Source organism: Microtus oregoni, unplaced genomic scaffold (genome assembly GCF_018167655.1).
Source record: "Microtus oregoni isolate MIOR12 unplaced genomic scaffold, Mior012 000010F_ref0000083, whole genome shotgun sequence".
Taxonomy (NCBI): domain Eukaryota; kingdom Metazoa; phylum Chordata; class Mammalia; order Rodentia; family Cricetidae; genus Microtus; species Microtus oregoni.
The window spans coordinates 5744960-5766931 of NW_024543069.1; the positions used below are offsets into that span (position 1 = coordinate 5744960).

Sequence of the window (21972 nt, forward strand, 5' to 3'; positions counted from 1 at the left end):
CAATGAGAAATTTAATAACTGGCTTCAGGTTAGGGAAAAACTACAATGCAACACAAGCCCTGCTATTTCACCAGAGGTTCTGGTGAGAGAAAAGGAACGTTTCTTTATAGTGAGAACTGACTGGATGTCAGTACTTGCTGGCAATCTGAAAGCAACAAATGGACTTGTTTTTCTAAACAGTGTTTCCAAGCATTGATCACATCCTTCAACACCAGCTTCCTACTCCCTCTTTCTGGAGATATCCGAGAGAGAGAGAGCGCCAAATAAAAACCATTAGGGTGGAGTGGCCAAGCAGAGGAGGCACCAGGAGTAGGGGAAGTGACAGTTGTGAGAACTCCTGGGAACAGGAAAAATATCTGATCTCACAGGAACAGAGGGGGAGAGCCAGACATACCAGTGACGCTGGGTTCCATGTCTCCAGCCCAGCGAATGCTGCTGCTACCTCTGGAGATATTTTACACAAGAAAAATCAAAGGCTGAAGAGAAAAGAAACGCAGAGAGAATTGGGGCAGCATGCGTTCCTCTCATGTATTCCAAAGCACAGGCAGTAGAAATCATCGGGAAGCAAACAGACAGCACACTGGTCCGAGGCTAAGGAAAGGGGCCCAAGTTCTGCGGCCACAGCCATAAGTATGGCTGAATTTGACCACAAAGAGAAAGTAAAGAAGATGTTCCCCCATTCAAGTCCACGGACCCACTTAAATACCGTGAATAATAGGAGAGGTTTCTTTTCATCACCTAAAAATTATACAAGATGGTGACTCCCCCCTCCCTTTTTTTTTAAGTTTTTTTTTTTTTTTTTCGAGACAGGGTTTCTCTGTGGTTTTGGAGCCTGTCCTGGAACTAGCTCTTGCAGACCAGGCTGACCTGGAACTCACAGAGATCCGCCTGCCTCTGCCTCCCGAGTGCTGGGATTAAAGGTGTGCGCCACCACCGCCCGGCCCCCCTCCCTTTTTGAGACAGGGTCTTACTAGAACTTACTAGAACTGTCCTAGAACCCACCATGCAGACCTCAAACTCAACAAAGATCCACCTGCCTCTGTCTCCTGAGTGCTGGGATTTCAGGTGTGTGCCACACCCAGCTCTTAACTTTCTACTGCTGTGTGGAGACACCATAACTGATGCAACCTATAAGCACTTTGTGTGGACCTCACAGTTCAGAGAGTACATCGTGGCCATCCCGGCAGAGAGCATGACAGCAGGCAGCAGGCAGCAGGCAGGGCTGGTGTAAGAGCAGTAGCTGAGACCTTACATCTGGTCCACAAGGGCAAGGCAGAGAGAGGGCTACCTGGGAATGGTGTGAGCCTTTGAAACCTCAAGGCCCACCCCCAAGGATGCATCTCCTCTGACAAGCCATACCTCCTAATCCTTCCCAAACAGTTCCACCAACTAGCAACATGTATCATCAAATATGCAAGCATATGTAAGAGAGACACACACTTACGATATGCAGCAGCCTAGAGTGGACATTCCCATTGCAAGTAGGAGGAATACAAAGAGAGCAATTAAAGATTGGACCAAAGCAAGACAACCCTAACAGGGAAAACACAAAACCACAGCTCTGTGTTTGACCTTTTAGGATCCTGATGGCATGGCCTGTGCTCTATCAGACTTAGAAAGTCCCATTTTTCCAGCTCTGTTTACATATGTAAACTCTCTTGGGCTGATTCCACTTTAAACTCAGTCATATTCTTTTCTCGCCAGATTTCACACTGCCATGTCTTTTTGCTCCATTCTCTCACCATAAATCTGGCAAAGGTCAGTGAGCATTAACCACACCACAGCCTGAATGTTTGTTGTCTGCCTATTTCCTCCACCAAACAACTTAGTCTTTTACTTTAAATCTAGACTCACCCAAGCCTTTGCAGCAGAGGCAGACTCCCTGTAGGGTCTGTGTTCCCTCCCTTTCGAAATCTCCTAAGGCAAGCCTTCATGACCCACATGTCTCTTGGTGCTCTGGTCTTCCAAACTTCCAGAACAGTCCCCTCATTTCTGCTTACAGCATTCTAAAGCTTCTTCCATCCACAGTTCCAAACTCTCCCATGTAACCACCAGTAAACTAGTCTGAAAGCCTAGAAAACCACATGGTCAAGATTATCCCAATAACCCTCTTCTCAACAGAAGTTTTCTGTATTGGTTAATTTTCATGTTACTGGGATTAAATATCTGTCAAGAAGCAGCTTAAGGAAGGAAAGGATTATCCTGGTTTACAGTATGAGGCTACAGCCCACAGTGGCAGGGAAGGCATGGTGGCAGTGGCAGCTCCTGATTGTGATAGCAAGAGCCTGGCGCTACTCTCTCAATGTCCAGCCCAATCAGGAAGCAGAGACAACACTCAACTGGTACTCTCTGGGTCCTCAAAGATTTGTCATCCAAAACGATTCTGAGCCAGGGATTTTGAAGTGAAGAGAGCCGGGAAACATGATCTGAAGATTTTGAGGCCCCTGGCATGGAAGCAGGAGCAAATCAGAAGCCAGGGAAGTTCCAACAAGAAAGAAGGAGGTATCCCTCAAGTACGAGGAAGTGCATTTTTCTCATGCAGGCTACTGCTAAGTCACCTGGCAGCGAGGCCTTCTCTGACCACTTAGCTTATCCATCCATGCTCATGTATCTCTGCGCTGACACGAAAACCCATGTGGGCAGGAACCCTGAATTCTAGTGCGTGGAGCCAAAAGAATCATTAGTTGAGGTGTTAATTGAAGGATCCATTGAGTTTCATTGAAGACTCTGAAATTTTAGAGTTTCATCTTTAAATGTTTTTGATTGAGTGACTAAGTAAACAAATGAGGAAAAAAAATCCCAGCTTATTTCTTTATATTCCAAGTACTAATAGAGTTGTGGAGTTGTTGTGGAATATGGGAGGGAAGAGGGGAAACTGAGGTAAGCGGTAAAGTCACCAAACAAGTCACGTCACTAACCTTTATACTCAGTCTTGGATCTGTTGCTAGCATCACTTCTAGCAAACATTGTCCTTTAACTTTGGACTCTGTATAGGAAAAGATGTGGCACTGCTCACACCTCCTAAAACTAAAGCATACAAAGGAGCGTGTCTTCACAACAAGGCAGACGCCGAAAAGACACCTGGGGTGCTAAATGAGAAGCTGTGAGAGTCCATTAAGGAAAAGGAAATATGGTTTACTAGACGCTTTAAGCAAAACTAACAAAAGCTCAATTCAATTCGTCCCCAATTAAATTTCTTATTTCTTGGAGCTTCAGAATAATTCCTCACGGCAAACAGGCATTTCCTTATTATTAACTGAAGCCATATTTAATATCTGTCTTAAATGAATTGCGAAGCTAACAGCAATGTCATTTGAGGCCAAACATTTCACACGTCTCCTTGGCAGAGCCCATGATGACATTTCAGTTTGATTTTTCAAACCATTGCAGTTGGACAGGGAAAGTGGCTCAGTGCTGAGAGCCTGCTCACATGCACAAGGCCCCGCTTCCCAGTGACCAGCTCTGCCAGAGAACAGCATCAAACCCTGTTTTCTGAGTTGGGGGAGCAGCAAATGAACCTGATGATAAGGGAACGGGTGTGGGTGAAAACAGTCTTTGTAATGGAATAGCTTAGGAAAGGAAGCTGCTTGTTTCTCTGTCTGTCCCTGTCTCTGTCTTCTGTGTCTCTGTCTCTGCGTATCTCTGTCTCTGTGTGTGTGTGTGTGTGTGTGTGTGTGTGTGTGTGTGTGTGTGCACATGTGCATGTACCCGTGTCTGTGTTGTGAGAACGAAACCCGGATCATTGAGCACGGGAGGCACTATGTAATATCCCCCATTCAATAGAGTCATTCTTTGAACATTGACCTAGAATGAACACTTGGGGACAGTGGTGTTTCCAGAGCAGGTGTCACGGCCTCATCCCGTCATGGACTCATGAGAGAGAAGGGATGCTGGCTCCTGTGTGTTGACTTGTGCCAGCACAGACACAGAGATGGGTGGGTCCTGCAGACTAGGTGCAAAACAAAGCTTGGTTTTCTTCAAAAGCTAGGAGGGCATTTCCATTTTTAATAATATGTTTAATATGCTATAAAATAGTATATAAAATTAATGTATAGGGGCTGGAGAGATGGCTCAGTGGTTAAGAGCATCGCCTGCTCTTCCAAAGCTCCTGAGTTCAATTCCCAGCAACCACATGGTGGCTCACAACCATCTGTAATGAGGTCTGGTGCCCTCTTCTGGCCTGGAGACATACACGCAAACAGAATATTGTATGCATAATAAATAAATAAATATTTAAAAAAAAATTAATGTATATATCTACTCTCTATGTGTCTTTATGGTAATAGGAAAGGAAAAATTACAAATTTAAATTGTTAGCATGAATTTTGGCATTAATCTTTATATGATACAATTCCAATTTTAAATTTCAATATAAGAACATTTTATTTGTGTGCAAAAATCATCAAAATTGCAAAATTCATTATTTCATGGTTCATACATGAATATTTATTTTGCTCTCAGAAAAACAAAGAAAAAGCACAGAAGGAATGTAACTCCCCCTCCGTTTCCACTTTTGCTTTCTTACTACAGCACATTCTAGGGACACCCTTGACCTTGGGCTCACTGGTAAATCAGGAAAAACTTAAACAAGAAACTGAAAGGCTGCCCTATTTTGTACATGTGTGTATTCATGTATGTGTAATGCTTGGATCTCAGGCCCTTCTCAGACAAAGGTTCTCAAGCTTGTCTGAGCATGGTGAGCAACCAGGAGAGAGTGCTAAGCCACACACCACTGGGCCCACCCCCAAGGGTCTCTGCTTCTCTAAAAGCCACTGTCCTAGCTGTCAGATGGATCCAGTAAGGGCACAAATGCTGTGATTTGGAAAACGAATAAAATCTTCGGTTGTTGTTAAAGAGAATAAATATGTTCATACCTCTAGCCCAGAAATTTATCTTCGGACCCAAGTGTCCTGAAGTGAACTTTACTAAGCAATGGTGAGGTAGTACCTATTGTTGCTTTGTTTTGTTCTTAGGGTTTTAATATTTATTTTACTTATCTCGTGCCACTGTGTCTGTGTGGAATTCGGAGGACCACTCAGGAGCTTGTTCCGTCCTTCTACCTTGTGAGTTCTGGGGCTCAGACTCTGAGGTTGGCAGGCTTGTTCAGCAAGCACTTTTACATGCCAAACCATCTCTCTGGCCCCAGTATCCATTCTTAAACATCCAACGTATGCCTAGCATCAGCACACTGGGTCTCCTTTTTTGTCCTCATATTTAGAAGTTTAGGCATGGCTATTTATTTTTAGATTGGCAATTTTGGAAAGAATGTGAGTTTTTCCAGTTCAATATAACATACAATTAAAGAAATTGTATTGCAGTTAAAGAAAAGCACATGTAAAATTCACATGCAGAAAGCCAGGTATGGTGACTATAATCACTGCACTCGGAAGCTCAGATGGGAGAGTCACAAGTTCAAGACCTAGGATAGACGATAAGATTCTGTCTCCAAAGAAAATTATTTTCACACATTCTTATAGATTTTTCTAGAACTTTAAAAATAAGCAGTATATATGAAATTAATTTTTCTAAGCACATTCACAGTAAGGCAGCTATGCTTTCCACCAATTATGTATAATTTTTGTTGAGCTGAAACCACGTGTTAAAATGTACAATCTGAAGTATCTCTTGACATTTTCTATGGTAGTATAATAAATAGCATTTGAACTAAAACCCAACACACCTGAGAGTACTAAATATTTACTACACAGAAAGTAAATGATAGTATGAGTGCAATACATGTACCACATATTAGTTTCCTGAATTGTATGGTATACATTAACATCCAAAGGAATTATTTTCACTTGGTAATTAAGGATTTGAAACTGCAAATTACTATGTATCTATGTTGAAGCTTAGTTTCCACTGATTTCACACTTCATATATTTTTATATTTACAGAATCAGGGTTGTTTTTTTTTTTTTTTGAAGTGACAGCATATGCTTATTTCACAGACTCCACTATTGGTCTCTCTGGAATTTATCCCTTCAGTTGCACAGGTTAAATGAGATAAAAAGGATTTTTTTTGTTGTTGTGGCATTATCTTTGGATGAGGTTACTTTTTAGGATTTAGTATTTCACTTCATAGCTAAGCACAGTCTTAATAACGACCCAACCCAGAAGTTCATTTTTGCGATGTTTTCTCTTCCTCTCAAAAGTCTGAAAAGTACTACTGTGCTCTGTGGACTTTCAAGTCTTTTGGCCAAAATTAATAGAATGAATATATTGTTGGAGCTAATGAATAGTTGCTAACACAAAGGTAGGCAATTTGTGTGCGGCCACGGTAGATGTGAAAATGGGCAGGGTTGGCTGCTGGCTGAGTAGACTGGAATGGAGCGCCTGTGTTCGCCACTGTATATTCCACCTGTTCTTCCCAGTCCTGTGATACAGCACCATCTTTCCCGGCCCTTCTCCTCCAGCTCCATCACAGCTACTCAGTACCAGAGGATGTCTGAGATCTCTCATCATCTGTCCAAAGCAACCTCAAACGCAAGAGGTCCAGCACACTAAGTCAACCTAGCTAGTCTTCGATCTGGAGCCCAGCTATCCTTTCCATTTCATCCGTGCCTTCACTAGTCCCTGTTTCTCTCCTGGTGTTTCTAGATTGTGTTTCTAGCTTGGCTTCCCCTGAACACATGGCGTGTATGACACACATGGAATGTGGGTAGCTGCAACCGTCACAGTGGTTACCGTGTAAACGCTAAGAAAGCATTATATAACTCCACAACTAAGCTCAGGGTTTTCTACATGAAGACAGATCGATTCTGTCACATCACATGCCTTCTGGTAGGGAAGACTCTTAAGACTCTACTAATAAAACGGCTTGTTGGCGTAATCCCATGTCTTGCCAGACTCTGGTAGGACGGAGGTCACTGTGCACCCAGCATCTACCCTCCACTGCACCTGGTCCCAACACCTACATGCGCCTTGCACGTGTATAAATGATGCAGTAAGATATTTGATTGCTATAAGTATGTGACTAATTCATGTGTTTACAGGGTCTGCAGAAAGGGAAGAGCCACCTGAGGACGTGGTGCAAGCAAGTAGCCCAGAGTCTGTCTTCATTAGCTTTTTCACAGTCCGATGGAGTTGTGGGCTGTGGGCTGCTAAACTCTGAAAGGCACAGTAGATGAGAAATTCCTATGGCTGCTGCCTGGTACCCAAACACAAGTAATAGAAAGTTACCTGAAGCATAGACGAGATGTCCCAGGAGCTCTAGTTAGAGAGATTCCCTCTAAAGACTAAGTGAGAAGGAAAGGGCGTGTCTTTGTCCTCACAGCCAGGGGTGCTCACTCCAGCAAGCTACATAATTAGCAGCGTGTAAAGATTCTTAACTCACAGAGGAAATGTAATATAACAGAATCATCTGCCTTCATGTAGAAAAATCAGGAGTTTAATTGCATCGTTACATAATGCTTTATTAGCATCTGCGTGGTGACTTTTGGGATGGTTGTAGATACAGTCCATGTGTGTTATAAACACCAACTCACAAGGCAAGACAGTAGCCTCATTCGACTTGGCTGACGATCCACACATTGATGTCTGGGTTTTCCTGTGACAGTTTCCTTTCCTGCATCACTACTCCATCCCCTAGCCCACTCTTCTCTCACCCTTGCCCACTGTTACTTTGTTTTGTTCCTTTTTATGGTTGTTGTTACTCTGTTTTATTAGGTTTTAGTAGAAGGGCTTAGTATCTGACTTGTAACGCACCATGTATTCTAGGCTGGCCTCAAAGACAGAATTCTCTTGCTTCAACGTCCCTAGTGCTAGGTTTGCGCATGCGAGTCCACACACCCAACCCCACTGACTCTTAAGAGCACCCAAGTAAGTCTTTTTCATATTTAGGATGGCTTTTTTTTTAATACTCACTGGCCTAGAAAACTTCAAGACAGTGGTTAAAACAAAAATTTGCCCTCCAAGTTTTTGGACAATTGTTGACTACCGATTGTGTCCCATATTATCTTATAATAATCAAGTTCATAATGTAATCTCAGATCAGTAAGGTTGTTGGTGGTCATGAGCCCCTAGACACAATTCTTAGTTTATATTTAAAGTGTAGCCTTGTCAGGGACTGGTGTCAACAGTTCTTGAGAGCTCCTAGAAGATGTTTCCTTGCTCTGCAGAGCACAGAGCTTAAAAGAGAAAAACCATTAGCAGCCATTTAGTAAAGCACACAGAAAGTCTTTCTAAGCCAAGCGAAACCAGGAAGAGAACAGGTGAGAAAGGCTGGGGTGAAGGATTATAAACAGGGGTGAGGCAGAAGACCTCAGTGGGATTGGATTCCTGCCATCCGCACTTCCTTGAGCCTGACGAACACCAAACTGGGAAGTGGATGACCCTATAAAGCAGCTGGCTTGTGAACACAGCTGAGGGGAGAAAGGGCTGTGAGCTGGAGTTCCTGGAAAAGCACTTGCCACTCAACCTGACTCCATGAGTGCCATCTCCTGACCTACATAAGGTCAAGAGAAGGACCCAGCTCTCTCATGCTGTCTCCTTACCTCCACACACGTACAGAGGTACAAGCGCGCCAACACCCTCCCACACACATAACATGCTCATAAATGTAATGAAGCGTAATTTAAAAAAAAAAAAAGATGCCTCAAGGGTGAATGATTAAAACTCTGATTGTAAAGAGTTAAAACGCCACAGATCCCAAGTCAATTTATCTCGGCTCATTTTGTCCCCCTGAATAGCTGTGATGGTCTGTCTGACCTAGCATCCTTTCAACGATCAGGTCACGGCTCCGGAATGCATCAGTGGATAGGTGACTTCTCCCAACACAGAAGCTGAGCACGCCATCCTCTCGCACCCGCCACACATTTCTCCACACGGTGCTGTGACCCGCCTCCCTAACGCTCCTACCAACGTCTTGAGAAAATACTCCATTGCTGACTGCCTTCTGTCACCGAGTATGGATGTACATACCACTGCCTCCACACTGGACCATGGGACTGGGACAACCTGAATCCACATTCCCAGGCCATCACCATGCATATTCAGCTCAGAATAATTCCTCTCTCTTTCTCTTTGTAGTGAGAATGATGTTTAACAGTGGGAGGTGAAAAGTCATAAGATTCCTTCATCCCAACCTGGGAAGCCATTAGGTTAGTTACTCATTTAAAAATTCCTTCATATCTAGGAACAGCTGGCAGAGAGAAATGAATATGGTAAAGACATGTATGAAATTCTTAGGGAATTAATTACATGTTTTTAAAGGATATAATACAGAGGCTTATTCCACTATTTATAAGAACATATCATCTATTAAAGATATTTCAAATTTTGTAGAAATATTCATTAGTACGTAATATTTTATCATCAAATTTCCCATTTACATTGAAACAAGAGGCTACACAAGAGGCTTGAATATTTCTGTAATCATGAAGAAAAAAGTTAGTTTTTAAAGATTAAATCAAAGAAACTGTGAAAAATTATTTGACATAATGTTTGACGGATTTTTCAAAGAAACAGAAAACGTTTTGAGGACACAGATAAGAAGCGGCCTCTCATTAAACAGTTGCCTCTGGGATTTAAGCCTCTGGCATTGCTTGTCACTTCCCCCACGCACAACTGTGGCGCAGAGTCCTGTCTGCTGGAGTCTCTAGGGATCCCAGTGTGAGGAGTAGCTCTGAGTGGGGGCTGGTCGTCCATGTGTCACAGCCTAGCATATGTTAAATGACGGTGAAGTTGATTGCTAGACGTGGTGTGTGATCATTCGCATGGTATTGTTTATAGGGTGCATTATATAATAACCCACATAAAACATGTGTGCAGGAAGTATTAGCACCAAGACTGGTGACAGCCAGGAAGACAGGCTCTCAGACTAGGGAGCTTGTCAAGCATGATAGGCGTTTATTGACATGGTTACCAATGATAATTTGGCAAGCAGATGATGTCAATCAATTTATAATCCTAGGACTAGAGTTCACACCAACTTAATGACGGATGCTCGTTTCCATGATTCACACACTTTTACAAGAAAAATAATAAATTGGCTTTTTAACTGTTAGCCAACTTGACAAGGGGGTGAGAAGAGAGAGGAGTTGTTGAGTAGTCATTTGCCCCAAAAGTCTGACACCGAAGTTGGATCCTTGGCACTCTAGAAAGAGAGAGCAAACTGAGCAAAGCTGCTCTTTGTCTCCACATCTACCCCATGGCATGTGCCTGCACATCCATACCCAGACAACAGTAACAGCTCTGTTTTTAAGAATAGAAATCCTGAAAGAAGAAATACCTGAGTCTAGAAGCTCAGAACTCAGTGACTTAAAACAATTATATTTGCAGCTGCGTCTTAGCCTCAACAAGTAACAGATAAAACTGAAAACTCCTCTTAGTAGCAAAGGTGGGTTCAAAACAGCCTTTTGATAAGAACTGGTGTAAGATGGGTCGTTATGCACATTGTTAAAATCTCTGGAACGCCCATGAAATTTAAGAGCGTCAGACTACTTATTAGTGCAGCCGTGCACAGCTTTCTAACTAAATCAATGATTCTTGAGAAAAGACTGTCTAACTACAGCCTTGCAGAGGCAGGGTGTCTACATAAAGTCATTAAATGAGACAGAAAGGAAGGGACAGCACGGCAAATCAGAGAGCAGCGTCCACAGAACCACCCCAAGAAGAGACCATGAGTAGCTATTCAATTGTAAAACTGAGCAGAGAGAAAAAAATAGGAACCCAGTAATGGCTCTGGGCTGCTACAGAAGTTATCAGTCTAGCTAACAAACTATAAGATGGGTCAGTTTGTTTACACAATGGCCTGAATCCCAATAAGTCTCCAAAGAGGGCCCATCTTCCCACATCCACTTCAGATATAGATTTTTTTTCACCAGTCAAAGGAAGCGTCTTCCTCCATGAGAAGACTGGCAGGTCCTCCTCCTCCATGAGATGGCTTCCAAAGAACAGATAGGGGGCCTTGAACTCCTGTTTCTCCCACTCTGGCTCCCAAGTGTTGGGATTACAAGCACATGTCAACACACCCATCAATATTTTGAAAGACTTCCATCACCAGTTGAGCCTGGAGTAGATCAGATTTCCCACGAGAGAAATGAAGGCAGTGTGATTATCTTAATTAAACATAAAGGATTCCATTGAAAGAACTGTTTACTTAGGAAAGAGTGACGTTCCTAGCTTCATCTTCTTAAAATCTCATTACATTTGCCAAATGGTGGTAATAAACAGTAACTTTCATTGTTGTTACTAATGTTTTTAATGTGGCAACATTAAGTCTCTTGATTTCATCTTATCCAAAAGTCCAAAGCCTCTTCCACACTCAAGGTGATCTCATGTGAACTTTCACAGTAAAAAATAAGTCATTTACATGGAGTCTGAACTAGCCATCTTTTGTAACCAGGCAAGGTTTCCAGTGGTCAGACTGGGTTGCCTTTGGTTGAGTTATTGGCCAACCAATTATCTTGTCGAGATCCTTAAACAACCCAGGCTGATGCTAAAACAGAAGGCGGCTCTCTGAAAACTCTCAGCAGGGCCTTGTTGCCAAGGACAACATCCATACAACCCAATGAATATCAGGGGTCAAGCTGGTGCCTGCCTGGAGCCTTCACCTTATATTGCAATCTCTTTGGTGTGAGAAAGCACTCTGCAGACTACAGAAAGAGAAAGCTGGACTCCAACCCAATCACAAAGCCCTCCACCTACAATCTGTGCTGCCTGAGAAATGTTCTGAGGCAATGATGGTGCAGAATGTGTTGGAGTGGCCAACCAATGTCTGCTTGAACTCAAGGCCCACCCCATGAGAAGGATGTCATGCCCACACAGCCTGGATTGCCAGGAACTGGAAACTGGACAGACCAGAGACCTGAGATATATCCAAACATGACTGTTCTTAAAATAAAAAATCAATGAAATCATTCCAATGATATTCTGCTGTCCTCATAGATTAGTGCCTTGTCCAATCATCATCACAGAGGTTTCTTCTGGTAATAGATGAGAGTGGATGTAGAGACCCAAACATTATGCAGAGAGAGTCTAAATTGAAAGGTATCTATTGGGCACCTCCTCTAGAAGATCAGGGAGCCCCTCAGAAGAGAAGGAGGAAATGTTGTAGGAGTCAGAGGGGATGGAGGACACCTGGAGAACAAGGCCCACTGAATCAACTAAGCAGGGCTCATAGAGACTAAAGCAGCAAGCACGGGGCCTTCATGGGTCTGCACCAGGTCCTCTGCATATATGACTGATAGCTTGGTGTTTTGTGGGACTCCTAACAGTGGGGATGGAGTATCTCTAATTCTTTTGCCTGCTCTTGGGACTCTTTTCCTCCTGTGTGGTTGCCTTGTCCAGCCTCGACATGAGGACTTTTTCTTAGTCTTATCATATCTTGCTTTGTCCTGTTTGATTGCTGTTGCTTGGTTGCCTGCTCTTTTTTGAAGAGGAAAGAGAGGAAGTAGATCTGTGGGATAGGGGAGGTGGGAGAGTTGGAGGAAATGGAGGGAAGGGAAGCTATGCTTGGGATGTATTGAATGAGAGAAGAATCTATTTTCAATTTTAATTAATTAATTAAGTTATGCATTTCTAACACAATAAAGCAGACTAAGCATTATCTTTGGGGAAAAAAACCACAGAAGGACAAAAACAAACCTTGAAGTCCATGTCTGGCATCTGTGGGATCACAATAGCATCATCCAAACTCCAACAGGAATTGGTAGCCCCACTCTTCCAGCTGTGATGCCTGCAACACACATGGTCTCTCTCAGGACAGTTCCTCCTGATACATTCCATTCTCCTCTGTGGACTTCCCACAGACATCTCCAGGATACTGGGGTCTCTGTTTTCCCCTACAGCTTTACATGTAACTGTCTCAGGAGCTCCATGGGGGAATCTGACCTTACTTCATACTGCCTGACCTTGGTGGCTCTTTGGAACCTTGATGGAAGTCTCTATGACCCCCTAACTCTTAGAGCTTTCTTGTTTATAAAATCAGTACTGTATGTACCATGCCAATTCTGCTGATAGCTGGAAATAGATCCCCTTGGACCACAGTGGCCTCTATGTGCCTTCAAGGATGCCCTGTTGCAACACTTCTGTGGGAAGTCCTGCTGAGGAGCAGGGTGCCCTTAGGGGAGAGGTTCCTTGTTTTCTCTCTCTCTCTCTCTCTCTCTCTCTCTCTCTTTCTCTCTCTCTTTCTCTCCTTCTTCCTCTTCCTCCCTCCCTCTCCCTCTCTTTCTTTCTCTGATAGTTTCACAGATTAGTTTACTCTCTGGAGCTCTTCATTGACTGAGTCAAGGCATTTTTGAGGGTTTTCTTAACTTCACTAATCTCTTCAATAATACAAGCCCTTTGTCAACAACAGTGTCTGCCCACAACTTTAAATCTGTTCATGCTCTTTTTCTCACCAACGGCACTCTTTTATTCGTATCTTTCTATTCCAAATTTTAGAAACCTCTTTCACTAAAATCGGAGTAGATGTGATCTAAACATGCCACCAACTCCATGATTTATTGTCTTGGAATTTCCTCCACCAAACAAATTAGTCCATTGCTCTTCATTTTACAATCACTTGAGTTTTTGGATACTCACAGCCGGGTTTGTTTGCCTTGATATAACATGAATGACATCTAGCCCAGTTCCCGAAAGAGCCCTTGTTTTTCTCCATAACCTTATGAGGCCCGCCTTTCCGGTCCACACTTTTATCTGTGTCCTGATCTTCTGAGTTCCCTCCAGATGGCCCATTAATCTCTGCTCACAGCACTGTAGGACTTCTCCAGCCTTCAGGTCTTAGCTTCCACATTCCTCCCACAAGCGAGTTCCAAAGGCGTATGAATCACTCAGTGAGGCGGTCACAGCCAGGACTCTATATCTGGTACCAGTTTAACGCATTCATTATTTTGCTTTTTAATATACTCGGTATTCCCTTGTTCCTTGAGAATTTCACACATGCAAACAGTGTGTTTCCAACTGTCTTGTTTGCTTCCCTTCTTCACATATTAGTTATTTTTTCTTCTTACTGTGGCCCAACCCCTGACAACGAGTAAGTTAAGGCAGAACTAGTTATTTTGACTCATGGTTTTAGGATACAGTCTACAGCAACAGACAAGGTACGATGGGGGCCCTTGTACCTGTGATAGTGGAAGCCTGCTCACATTCCTCCCAGCTGGCCATTTTAGAACAGAGATAAGACAGGGAATAGGAGAGACTATGCCCCTGAAAGCCCGGTTACCCCATGAATAACCTCTTCCAACTAGTCCCCATTTTGTCAGCGTTCCACAGCCTCCCAGAAAACTGCCACCACTTGAGGAGCAAGTGTTTAAACATACGAGACTGTGAGGAACATTTAACACACAAAGCATAACATTAGTATTTTGGGTGTGTTGAATCTGATCAAATGTATCATTAAAACTAAAGTCACTTGATATTTATTTTAGTTCTTTAATGTAGATTCTAAACAATCCCTTAAAATTGTATATATAGTTCACATTCATTTCTCCTAGGCTTCCCTGTTCTAAAGTCAAGCTGTGTTTATGTTTAAATACAATTAAGATGGTGCTTTTGGTCCATTATACCAGCGTATGTCTGCAATACCATCACTCTGGAGGCTGTGAGGTTGTACGAGCAGGCGTTTAGGCCAAGCTGAGTACACAGTAAGATGTCTCAAAGGAAGAACATAGACTGTTCTTTCTAATAAAGATTTCGATTGCACACCGCACAGTCACATCAAAATATAACAGCCGACTGTTGTGTAAGCAATTTTCTCCGAGATTAAAACTCTCCATCTTGCTCTTAGCCCATTTGCCATATTGCTGTTTCAGCCTGTTGGACTTGAATCAGCTGAGCATTAGTTGAAGAAGAGTGAACCTATAGTGTGATCATGAGGGAAGCAATTAAAACAGCTGATGATACTAAGGTCTATACAGAGTTCACACTTAGCAAATATCATATACTCTACAGTTAAGGGTAGATTGAGAACAGAGATGCATACATGCTTCTGTGCACACCCATATATACACAGAGGGAGAGAAAGTTGTGCTTTTTAGCCATGCCTTGTTCTCTTTATACTATCAGTTATACAGAGGAATACTAAATCCACTTCGCCGTTAAATCCTTCAATGGGACATTTGGCAACATATGAATTAGGACTTGGTTTACCACTTACTAAAAAATTTTCCACAAAAATAGTGGGTTTGGCCACTTTTCATCGAGAACAAATATGCTTGGAGTTTGCGTAAAACACCTTTTCAAACCCCTGCACCTATGACTACTCCATCCAATTGTATGTTCTGCAGTGTTATCAATATCTTTCTCCAGAAGTCACCTCATTTTGGAATTATTTGATTAATGCTAAATTAAGACAGCTAAAATTGCTTTTCGGTGGAGCTTGGGAGTGATGAGTACCTCAAGAGTCTTGGCTGATTGGCAGCTGTCACCTATAATAGAAAGGGTGAAAACATGATGAGCAACTTGACAGAATGCTTGTTTTGCCCTTGGACTGTACTTTAATCTTCTTATCTTATGGCTAGCGAATCATTCTGGGAACCTCTCTATGCTGTGAAGCTCTGAGGAGATTTCACTAGCTTCTTATCCTGGGAAAACTTAGGTCTACAATTTAAAAAAAAAAGTTAACAAAATGACTGTCTCCATTGCTAATCATGATAGTGACTGATAGGCACAGGGGCTTCCAGGTGGGGAGGGATGAGTAGGTCACAGGGTCTCCCGATCTGTAAGTGTGCTTGTGCAAGAAGGCTGTTCTGGCTCGACTCACTGGTTTGTGACAAGAAATAATTTTCTTTTTCTTTCCTTTCATTGATTTTTTTTCTCTAAACTTGGTTTCTCTGTGTGGCCTTGACTGTCCTGGAATTAGCTCTGTAGACCAGGCTGGCCTTAAACTCACAAGATCCACCTGCCTCTGCCTCCAGAGTGCTGGGATTCAAGGCGTGCACCACCACCCTGCAAGAAGTGGTTTTCAGACAGAGAGCTTTGCTGTTACTGGCAGTGCTCCAATGGGCTTTACAAAGAGGAACTCTAAGATAAGGGAGGGCATAGCTCTCTTAACCTAAGTCAGCGCCCAGTCTGGGTGGAAAACCAGAAGGATGCTTCGCCATGCACTGGCTGTGGCACCGTGTATCCAGCCAAATCATTCAAGCATGTTTGACAAAAATCCAATGATTCTCAATTGGGAGGCATTTTACATCCTTTTTCCAATGTCTGAAGAGAACGGCCTCTGAAAACAATATATATTTCACTGACTTAAGTATGTGAAGTCTATTTCCAAATAGTAGCCAAAAAGTTATTTTAATTGTCTTTTCTCCCCTGTAGAAATCATTTCTTTCATAGAAAGAAAGTCACCACTCCCCTAGCCATGAGTTTTGACTGTGATTACAGTACCGTGCATGAATGTCCTTCTGTGTAACCGGCCTCAAACGAATCAAGAGAGTGGTTATTCCACTCACAGCCTGCCGTTATCGCCCAGGCATCTTGTCTGGAAGGTCAGTGTTGCCGAGGCAGGTTTCAGCTCTGGGTAGGACCAGGGAGGTCTTTTCTCCCCCAGCAGTGTGCACAGCTGTTGTTTTTATAAGATTTGTTTCTCTATGCCCTACAGCCAAAGTGTCTCACCACCTACTGAGTGTGGAAAACCAGGAACAATGGCAATAGCCTATTCCTTTTCGAGTGCCTCTGGGCCTTACTGACCTCAACTCAAAGGGAGATAACCTGTGCCTTGGGTAACACTGAGATTTCTTTCAAAATCCATGGGAAAACCATGTAGATTTTTCATACATGTGGCTTTTCTCAGTTTAAACTCTTCTCTTTAAACAGCAGGATCTATGTCCTGGAGCTCTCTCCGCAAAGTCAGAAATTTACCTGCCTCTGCCAGTTGAGTGCCAGTATTAAAGGTGTACACTGCCACCGCCACCACCACTGGACTGCGGTTATATTTGGTTGTATTTTTAATTAGCTTTCATTATTTATTTATTTATTTATTAAAGATTTCTGCCTCCTCCCCGCCACTGCCTCCCACTTCTCTCCCCCTCTCCCAATCAAGTCCCCCTCCCTCGTCAGCCCAAAGAGCAATCAGGGTTCCCTGCCCTGTGGGAAGTCCAAAGACCACCCACATCCATCCAGGTCTAGTAAGGTGAGCATCCAAACTGCCTAGGCTCCCACAAAGCCAGTACGTGCAGTAGGATCAAAAACCCATTGCCATTGTTCTTGAGTTCTCAGTAGTCCTCATTGTCCGCTATGTTCAGCGAGTCCGGTTCAAACTAGCATAGTGTGTTCCATAAGGCTTCTTTATATACTCTTAATTTGGTTAACACATCCCTTATCCCTACATTGTTTTGTCCCATGCCCTCATTCCTGCTTAAACCTTTGACTGCTGGTATCCACCCCTACACACACACACACTTATATATATAACATGTGTGTTCGACTATCCACTCATTATATTTCTTATTGGGTTGCAAGATTTTGGGATCCCGAAGAATTCTGTGCACACTCCCTCCTGGCGGACATTTCCTTCCTCTGCTTCCTCATCCCCCCCCCCTTCAAAGCCTGGTGGTCAGCGGGATAACCATTAATTCTAGAGATACAGTGCTAGGTCAAATATAAGAATTGTAGACTCTGCCTAAGACAAAATGCTGCCCACGGAAATGTTACTTGTATTTATATACTTTTCTTTTTCACCAGAAGGCCAGTATTAAAATACTGTCATGTGAAGGATCACCATTTGGCAGTTACCTGCTGGGCACTAGGTCCTGTGCACTGGGGGCTGTGCCAGTCATCCCATGTGCCCGGAGGAGAGCCCAGAGCTGTCTTACAGAACTGGTACTCTCTTCCTGAAAACCTAGCTTGGAATAATAGCTGCCAGCCCCAGAGTGCCTGGCTCCCTAGAATCTGAAGCCAGGAGGACTTCACTGTTCCGTCACAACGTATCAAGGTCTGGCTATAGTCAAACCAACATGCACAGTTTGAAATATTTGATTTTTCTATTTTTTTTCTCTGAGCTGTATCTATTGCTCAGATTTCCAAATAAACTTAAAAGGCCACTGCAGTCACACCTTAATTCCCGATCTACATACAGTTGTGCCACAAGAGCATCCATAGAAGAAAATAATGTTTTGCTTGGGGTTTACCTCAGCTCAGTCTGCTTCTAACAGCTTTGACTGTCAGTGTCCGTATATGTATGTGGAGATTTTTCAAGGCAGAGAAACAAGATGTTTAGAGGAAATGGACCTGTGTGCTCCCAGAAACTTTCCTTGCTGTCTGCGTGTCTCTCTCTCTCTCTCTCTCTCTCTCTCTCTCTCTCTCTCTCTGTGTGTGTGTGTGTGTGTGTGTGTGTGTGTGTGTGTGTGTGGAAAGATATTAAGACTTTCAGAAAAGGGAATCAAGAGAAGAGAGAGGGAGGGGTGGAGGGATAAAGGAAGGAAGGGAATGAGGGAGGGAGGGACAACGAGAGAGCGCGAGAGAGAACTGCCTTCTAGCTGCTAAGACAGCGGACAGAAATAGCACAACCACTGTGAGCTGTGCGCGACTCATTGTATCCAAGACCACATTTTATCTACGTTCATTAATCAGTTGCTCAGAAAGAAGGAAATGACATCTGGTCCATTCTTCTTCTGCGTCTTCATTATTGGAAAATATTGTGAGTATGCTCAGCATCTAATTTTATGTGCCTTAGTGTTTTGTGAAATAATCACAAGTGCAAATGTTCCTTCCTTACACGTACGCTTTGAAGCTGAAATGCATGCTCTGATAAAACTGCAGTCTTACTTTAGAGTCGTTCTGCTTAGTAGATTTCTGATGTTTGTCCTAGAATATCCCGCCATAATCAAAAGTTAAGCAAAATTGGCATGTTTTAAGCCCATGATTAATATCAGGCAACTTTTAAAATTGATAAGTAGTCTTTTAATATTGAAAAAGACTGTAGATTCTGTGCAAGGCGCATGTCCATTGAGAGGTCCTAGGGAGTTCTGATATTGGCTCATTTCTGTGTGGTTGTCGCGCGTTGCCACCTTAATGTGCTCCCTGAGGTTTGCATCCACACAGGGATGCAGCCATGTAACCCTTCTGCCAGGGTTTGCACGGGTCCTTGAAAGGAAAACAAGAGAAAGAAAAAGCAGTTTAAAACATGGACAGCCAAGAAAGTAAAAAGTCATTTTGCTTGTAATAGAATGGCAATTTTCCTTGGTGTATGTAGCCATAGGTCTTTTTTAAAATTCTAGGGAAAGGGCTGTTATGTATTATCTCTCATTAAACTGTCACGTCTGGGCTAAGAAAACACTTATGTGTGTTCGAACAATGGAATAATTCAAACCTGGTACAGAATGAGAGTTTCTGAGTCCCCCTAATACCTTAGGATTGTGAGGGAGTAAACATCACCAAATTTAAAACACAAGCGTGTTTATATTCTTCTGTCTCTCAGAGTCTACAAAAGTTTTGTTTATACTAAGATATTCTACTTAATTTCTCAGGATAACCTTCCATCTTAAATCTCTTAATTCTGACAGCATATAGTATACTTTGATGATTTTTTTCCTCCTTTTCTCCACAGTACAACTAATCTAAATAGTCAAAGTTTGAGATGGTTTCAAAACCAGAAGAATGTCTAGGAATCCCTGAGAGTATTCTGCTCCTGTTTTTCTCTGCCTCAGTCTTAATTATGACATTCCCACATGTAACTGCAGTAAGAAAACCTCAAACTTCTCATCACCAAAAGACTGGATCTCTCTAATTAGAACCCACTACTTAATGGATCAGGGCTACACACACACACACACACGCACACACACACCACATACATACACACGTGCACACACACGCACACACACGAGCTGTGCCCAAGCTTTTGATATTTGCAACAGGAGTCCCTTGAAATGAAATATCGATTTTAGCATTTTCTATTCCATTTGAAGGAAGTGCATGGATTGAGAGACCCAAAGAAATCCTCCTAGAACAGGTGTTCTATGATGAAGAATTTCAGATACATAAAAGGTGTTCAGGACAGGCTAAAAAGGAATTTGAGCTGGTGTGGTACTAAAGACATTCCAAGCTATTAAAATGTCCCATGTGAACATTCTTTTGTTAATAAATTATTTTTATGAGCAAAATACTGAAAGTGATAAAGACGATGACAATGTCAGAACCCTCTATCCTTTTACATTTAAGTTCTCTTAGGTTTAAAAAACAATAAACAGTGTAAGTTGTTGCACAGGCGCAAACTCCAAATTCTCCACATTCCTTGGGGATGTGGGAATGGGGGATGAGGGAACCATGGTGATACAGAGGTGAGGGGTGGGGTTCTAGGCTGCACGCGCTATCTGAATAATTGGGGGACCTTGGGAGAAATCCTATACTAGTACCCACAATAAACTCAGCCCACCTTTATTGTAGCCCATCACTCAACTCCAACTGGGGACTTTCTATGCACACAGAAAGGACATGAGCAAGGTGATCATGAGTAGCAGATCAGGGCAGGCTCCTAACCCTCCACAGCTGTGTTGACTTGTGGATTGCTTACTCTGCTTGCTGGGCTTGCTTGGTTCGGCTTTGTTAGCTGCTGTGTTGTGTTGATGCAGTCCTCTGGTGCTTCAGAAAGGGAATGTGATAGCATGGGAGAGATCATCCTAACACGTTCAGCTACACTGCCATGTATGGCTTCTACTCTTCTCGTCACTAATTTACCATCTTTGAACCTTAGTTTGTAAAATGGCAATCAAATACTTCATGGTATCTACTTTCCAGGACCGTTGTATTCAGCCTTTGCTAGAAAAAAAAAATTAAGTCTTCACAATAACAATTATGTAGAAACAATTCAGTAAGACCCAGGGACATTTCGTGCCTTGTCACAAGACTCACACTAATAATGCCAAGAGTTGAGTGATTTGGGTTCGTGCTCTTCCTTCTGGACAATGATTGTCCACAGCAGGGGTGGCACAGATAATTGGGCCTTGAAAACAGCAAAATTTCCTATAGATGGAAAGAGCTCTTGGCCACGTTTAATGAAAAAGCCCATCTGAATGCCAGATGCTTTAATAAGCAATGAGATAAAGTGTCACTAAAACTTCAGCCTTGCCGAAGTTGGCAGCATGTTAACCCAGTGCTGCTCGGTGACACACACAGCTGCCAAGCTGGGCTCAGGAAAGCCAGGCTTTTATCATTCAGTCCTCTGCCCATGCTCTATGAATCGGAATAAACCAAAGTTAATCTGTAGTGTGATGCTGCTTTAGCTATGTGAGACTGTGACATCAAAGGAAGCTGAGCAAAGGGCACGTGGGATCACACTGTGACATGTTTTAAGTTCTTGTGAGTCTACAGTTACTTCGAAATTACAAATTTAAAAAAAAAAATTCTCAGAATGTGTTTTATCATAAATCCTTATCAGAGATATTTTAAGTATTAAACAATATCATCAAGCAAAATAGTCATTGTACATGATACTTTAAGGAGGCAGAAACAAGATAGAAGAAAGCAGGGGGCTTTGAAACAAGCCTGAACCATTTTTAGAATTCCTCTTCCTCTTCTTTTTTTTCTCCTCCTCCTCCTCCCCCTTCTCCTCCTCCTCCTCCTCCTCCTCCTCCTCCTCCTCCTCCTCCTCCTCTTCTTCTTCTTCTTCTTCTTCTTCTTCTTCTTCTTCTTCTTCTTCTTCTTCTTCGAGACAGGGTTTCTCCTTGTTACTCTGGCTGTCTCCAGAGTGCTGGGGTTAAAGGTATGTGCCACCACCACCCGGCCACTTTAGAATTTCTAAAGGACTAGCCCAGATGTTGAGGGCTTCAGCTACAGAACCCCAAGGAGACCTAGCAGACTGTCTGACGTTGGCCCTGGAGCCTATACCAGTGTAACTTCTTAGCAACTCCCTAAGAAGAGAAGAAAGGCAAAGACAGACATCCCATGAATGCCCATAAACTTGATGAAGACATTTAAAAAGACCCACACTGACATACTTATCCATGTCCAAATGGATAAGTTCACCAATGCACAAACTATGGGATATCTAGTGTTTTTAGTCAAGTCTGTAAAGGTTGCTACAATTTTGTG

General features: G+C 42.8%; 1 protein-coding gene across 1 annotated transcript in view; it reads left to right on the forward strand.

The window, feature by feature from the left end:
- Positions 1-18469: 18469 nt before the first annotated feature.
- The window catches only part of Rxfp1 (relaxin family peptide receptor 1), an 83037-nt gene continuing 79534 nt past the window's right edge, over positions 18470-21972 (forward strand). Inside the window, exon 1 of the mRNA XM_041659573.1 lies at positions 18470-18580. Within this exon, the coding sequence (XP_041515507.1) occupies positions 18532-18580 (49 nt within the window). The 5' untranslated portion in view covers positions 18470-18531. The remainder of the gene's footprint in view (positions 18581-21972) is intronic.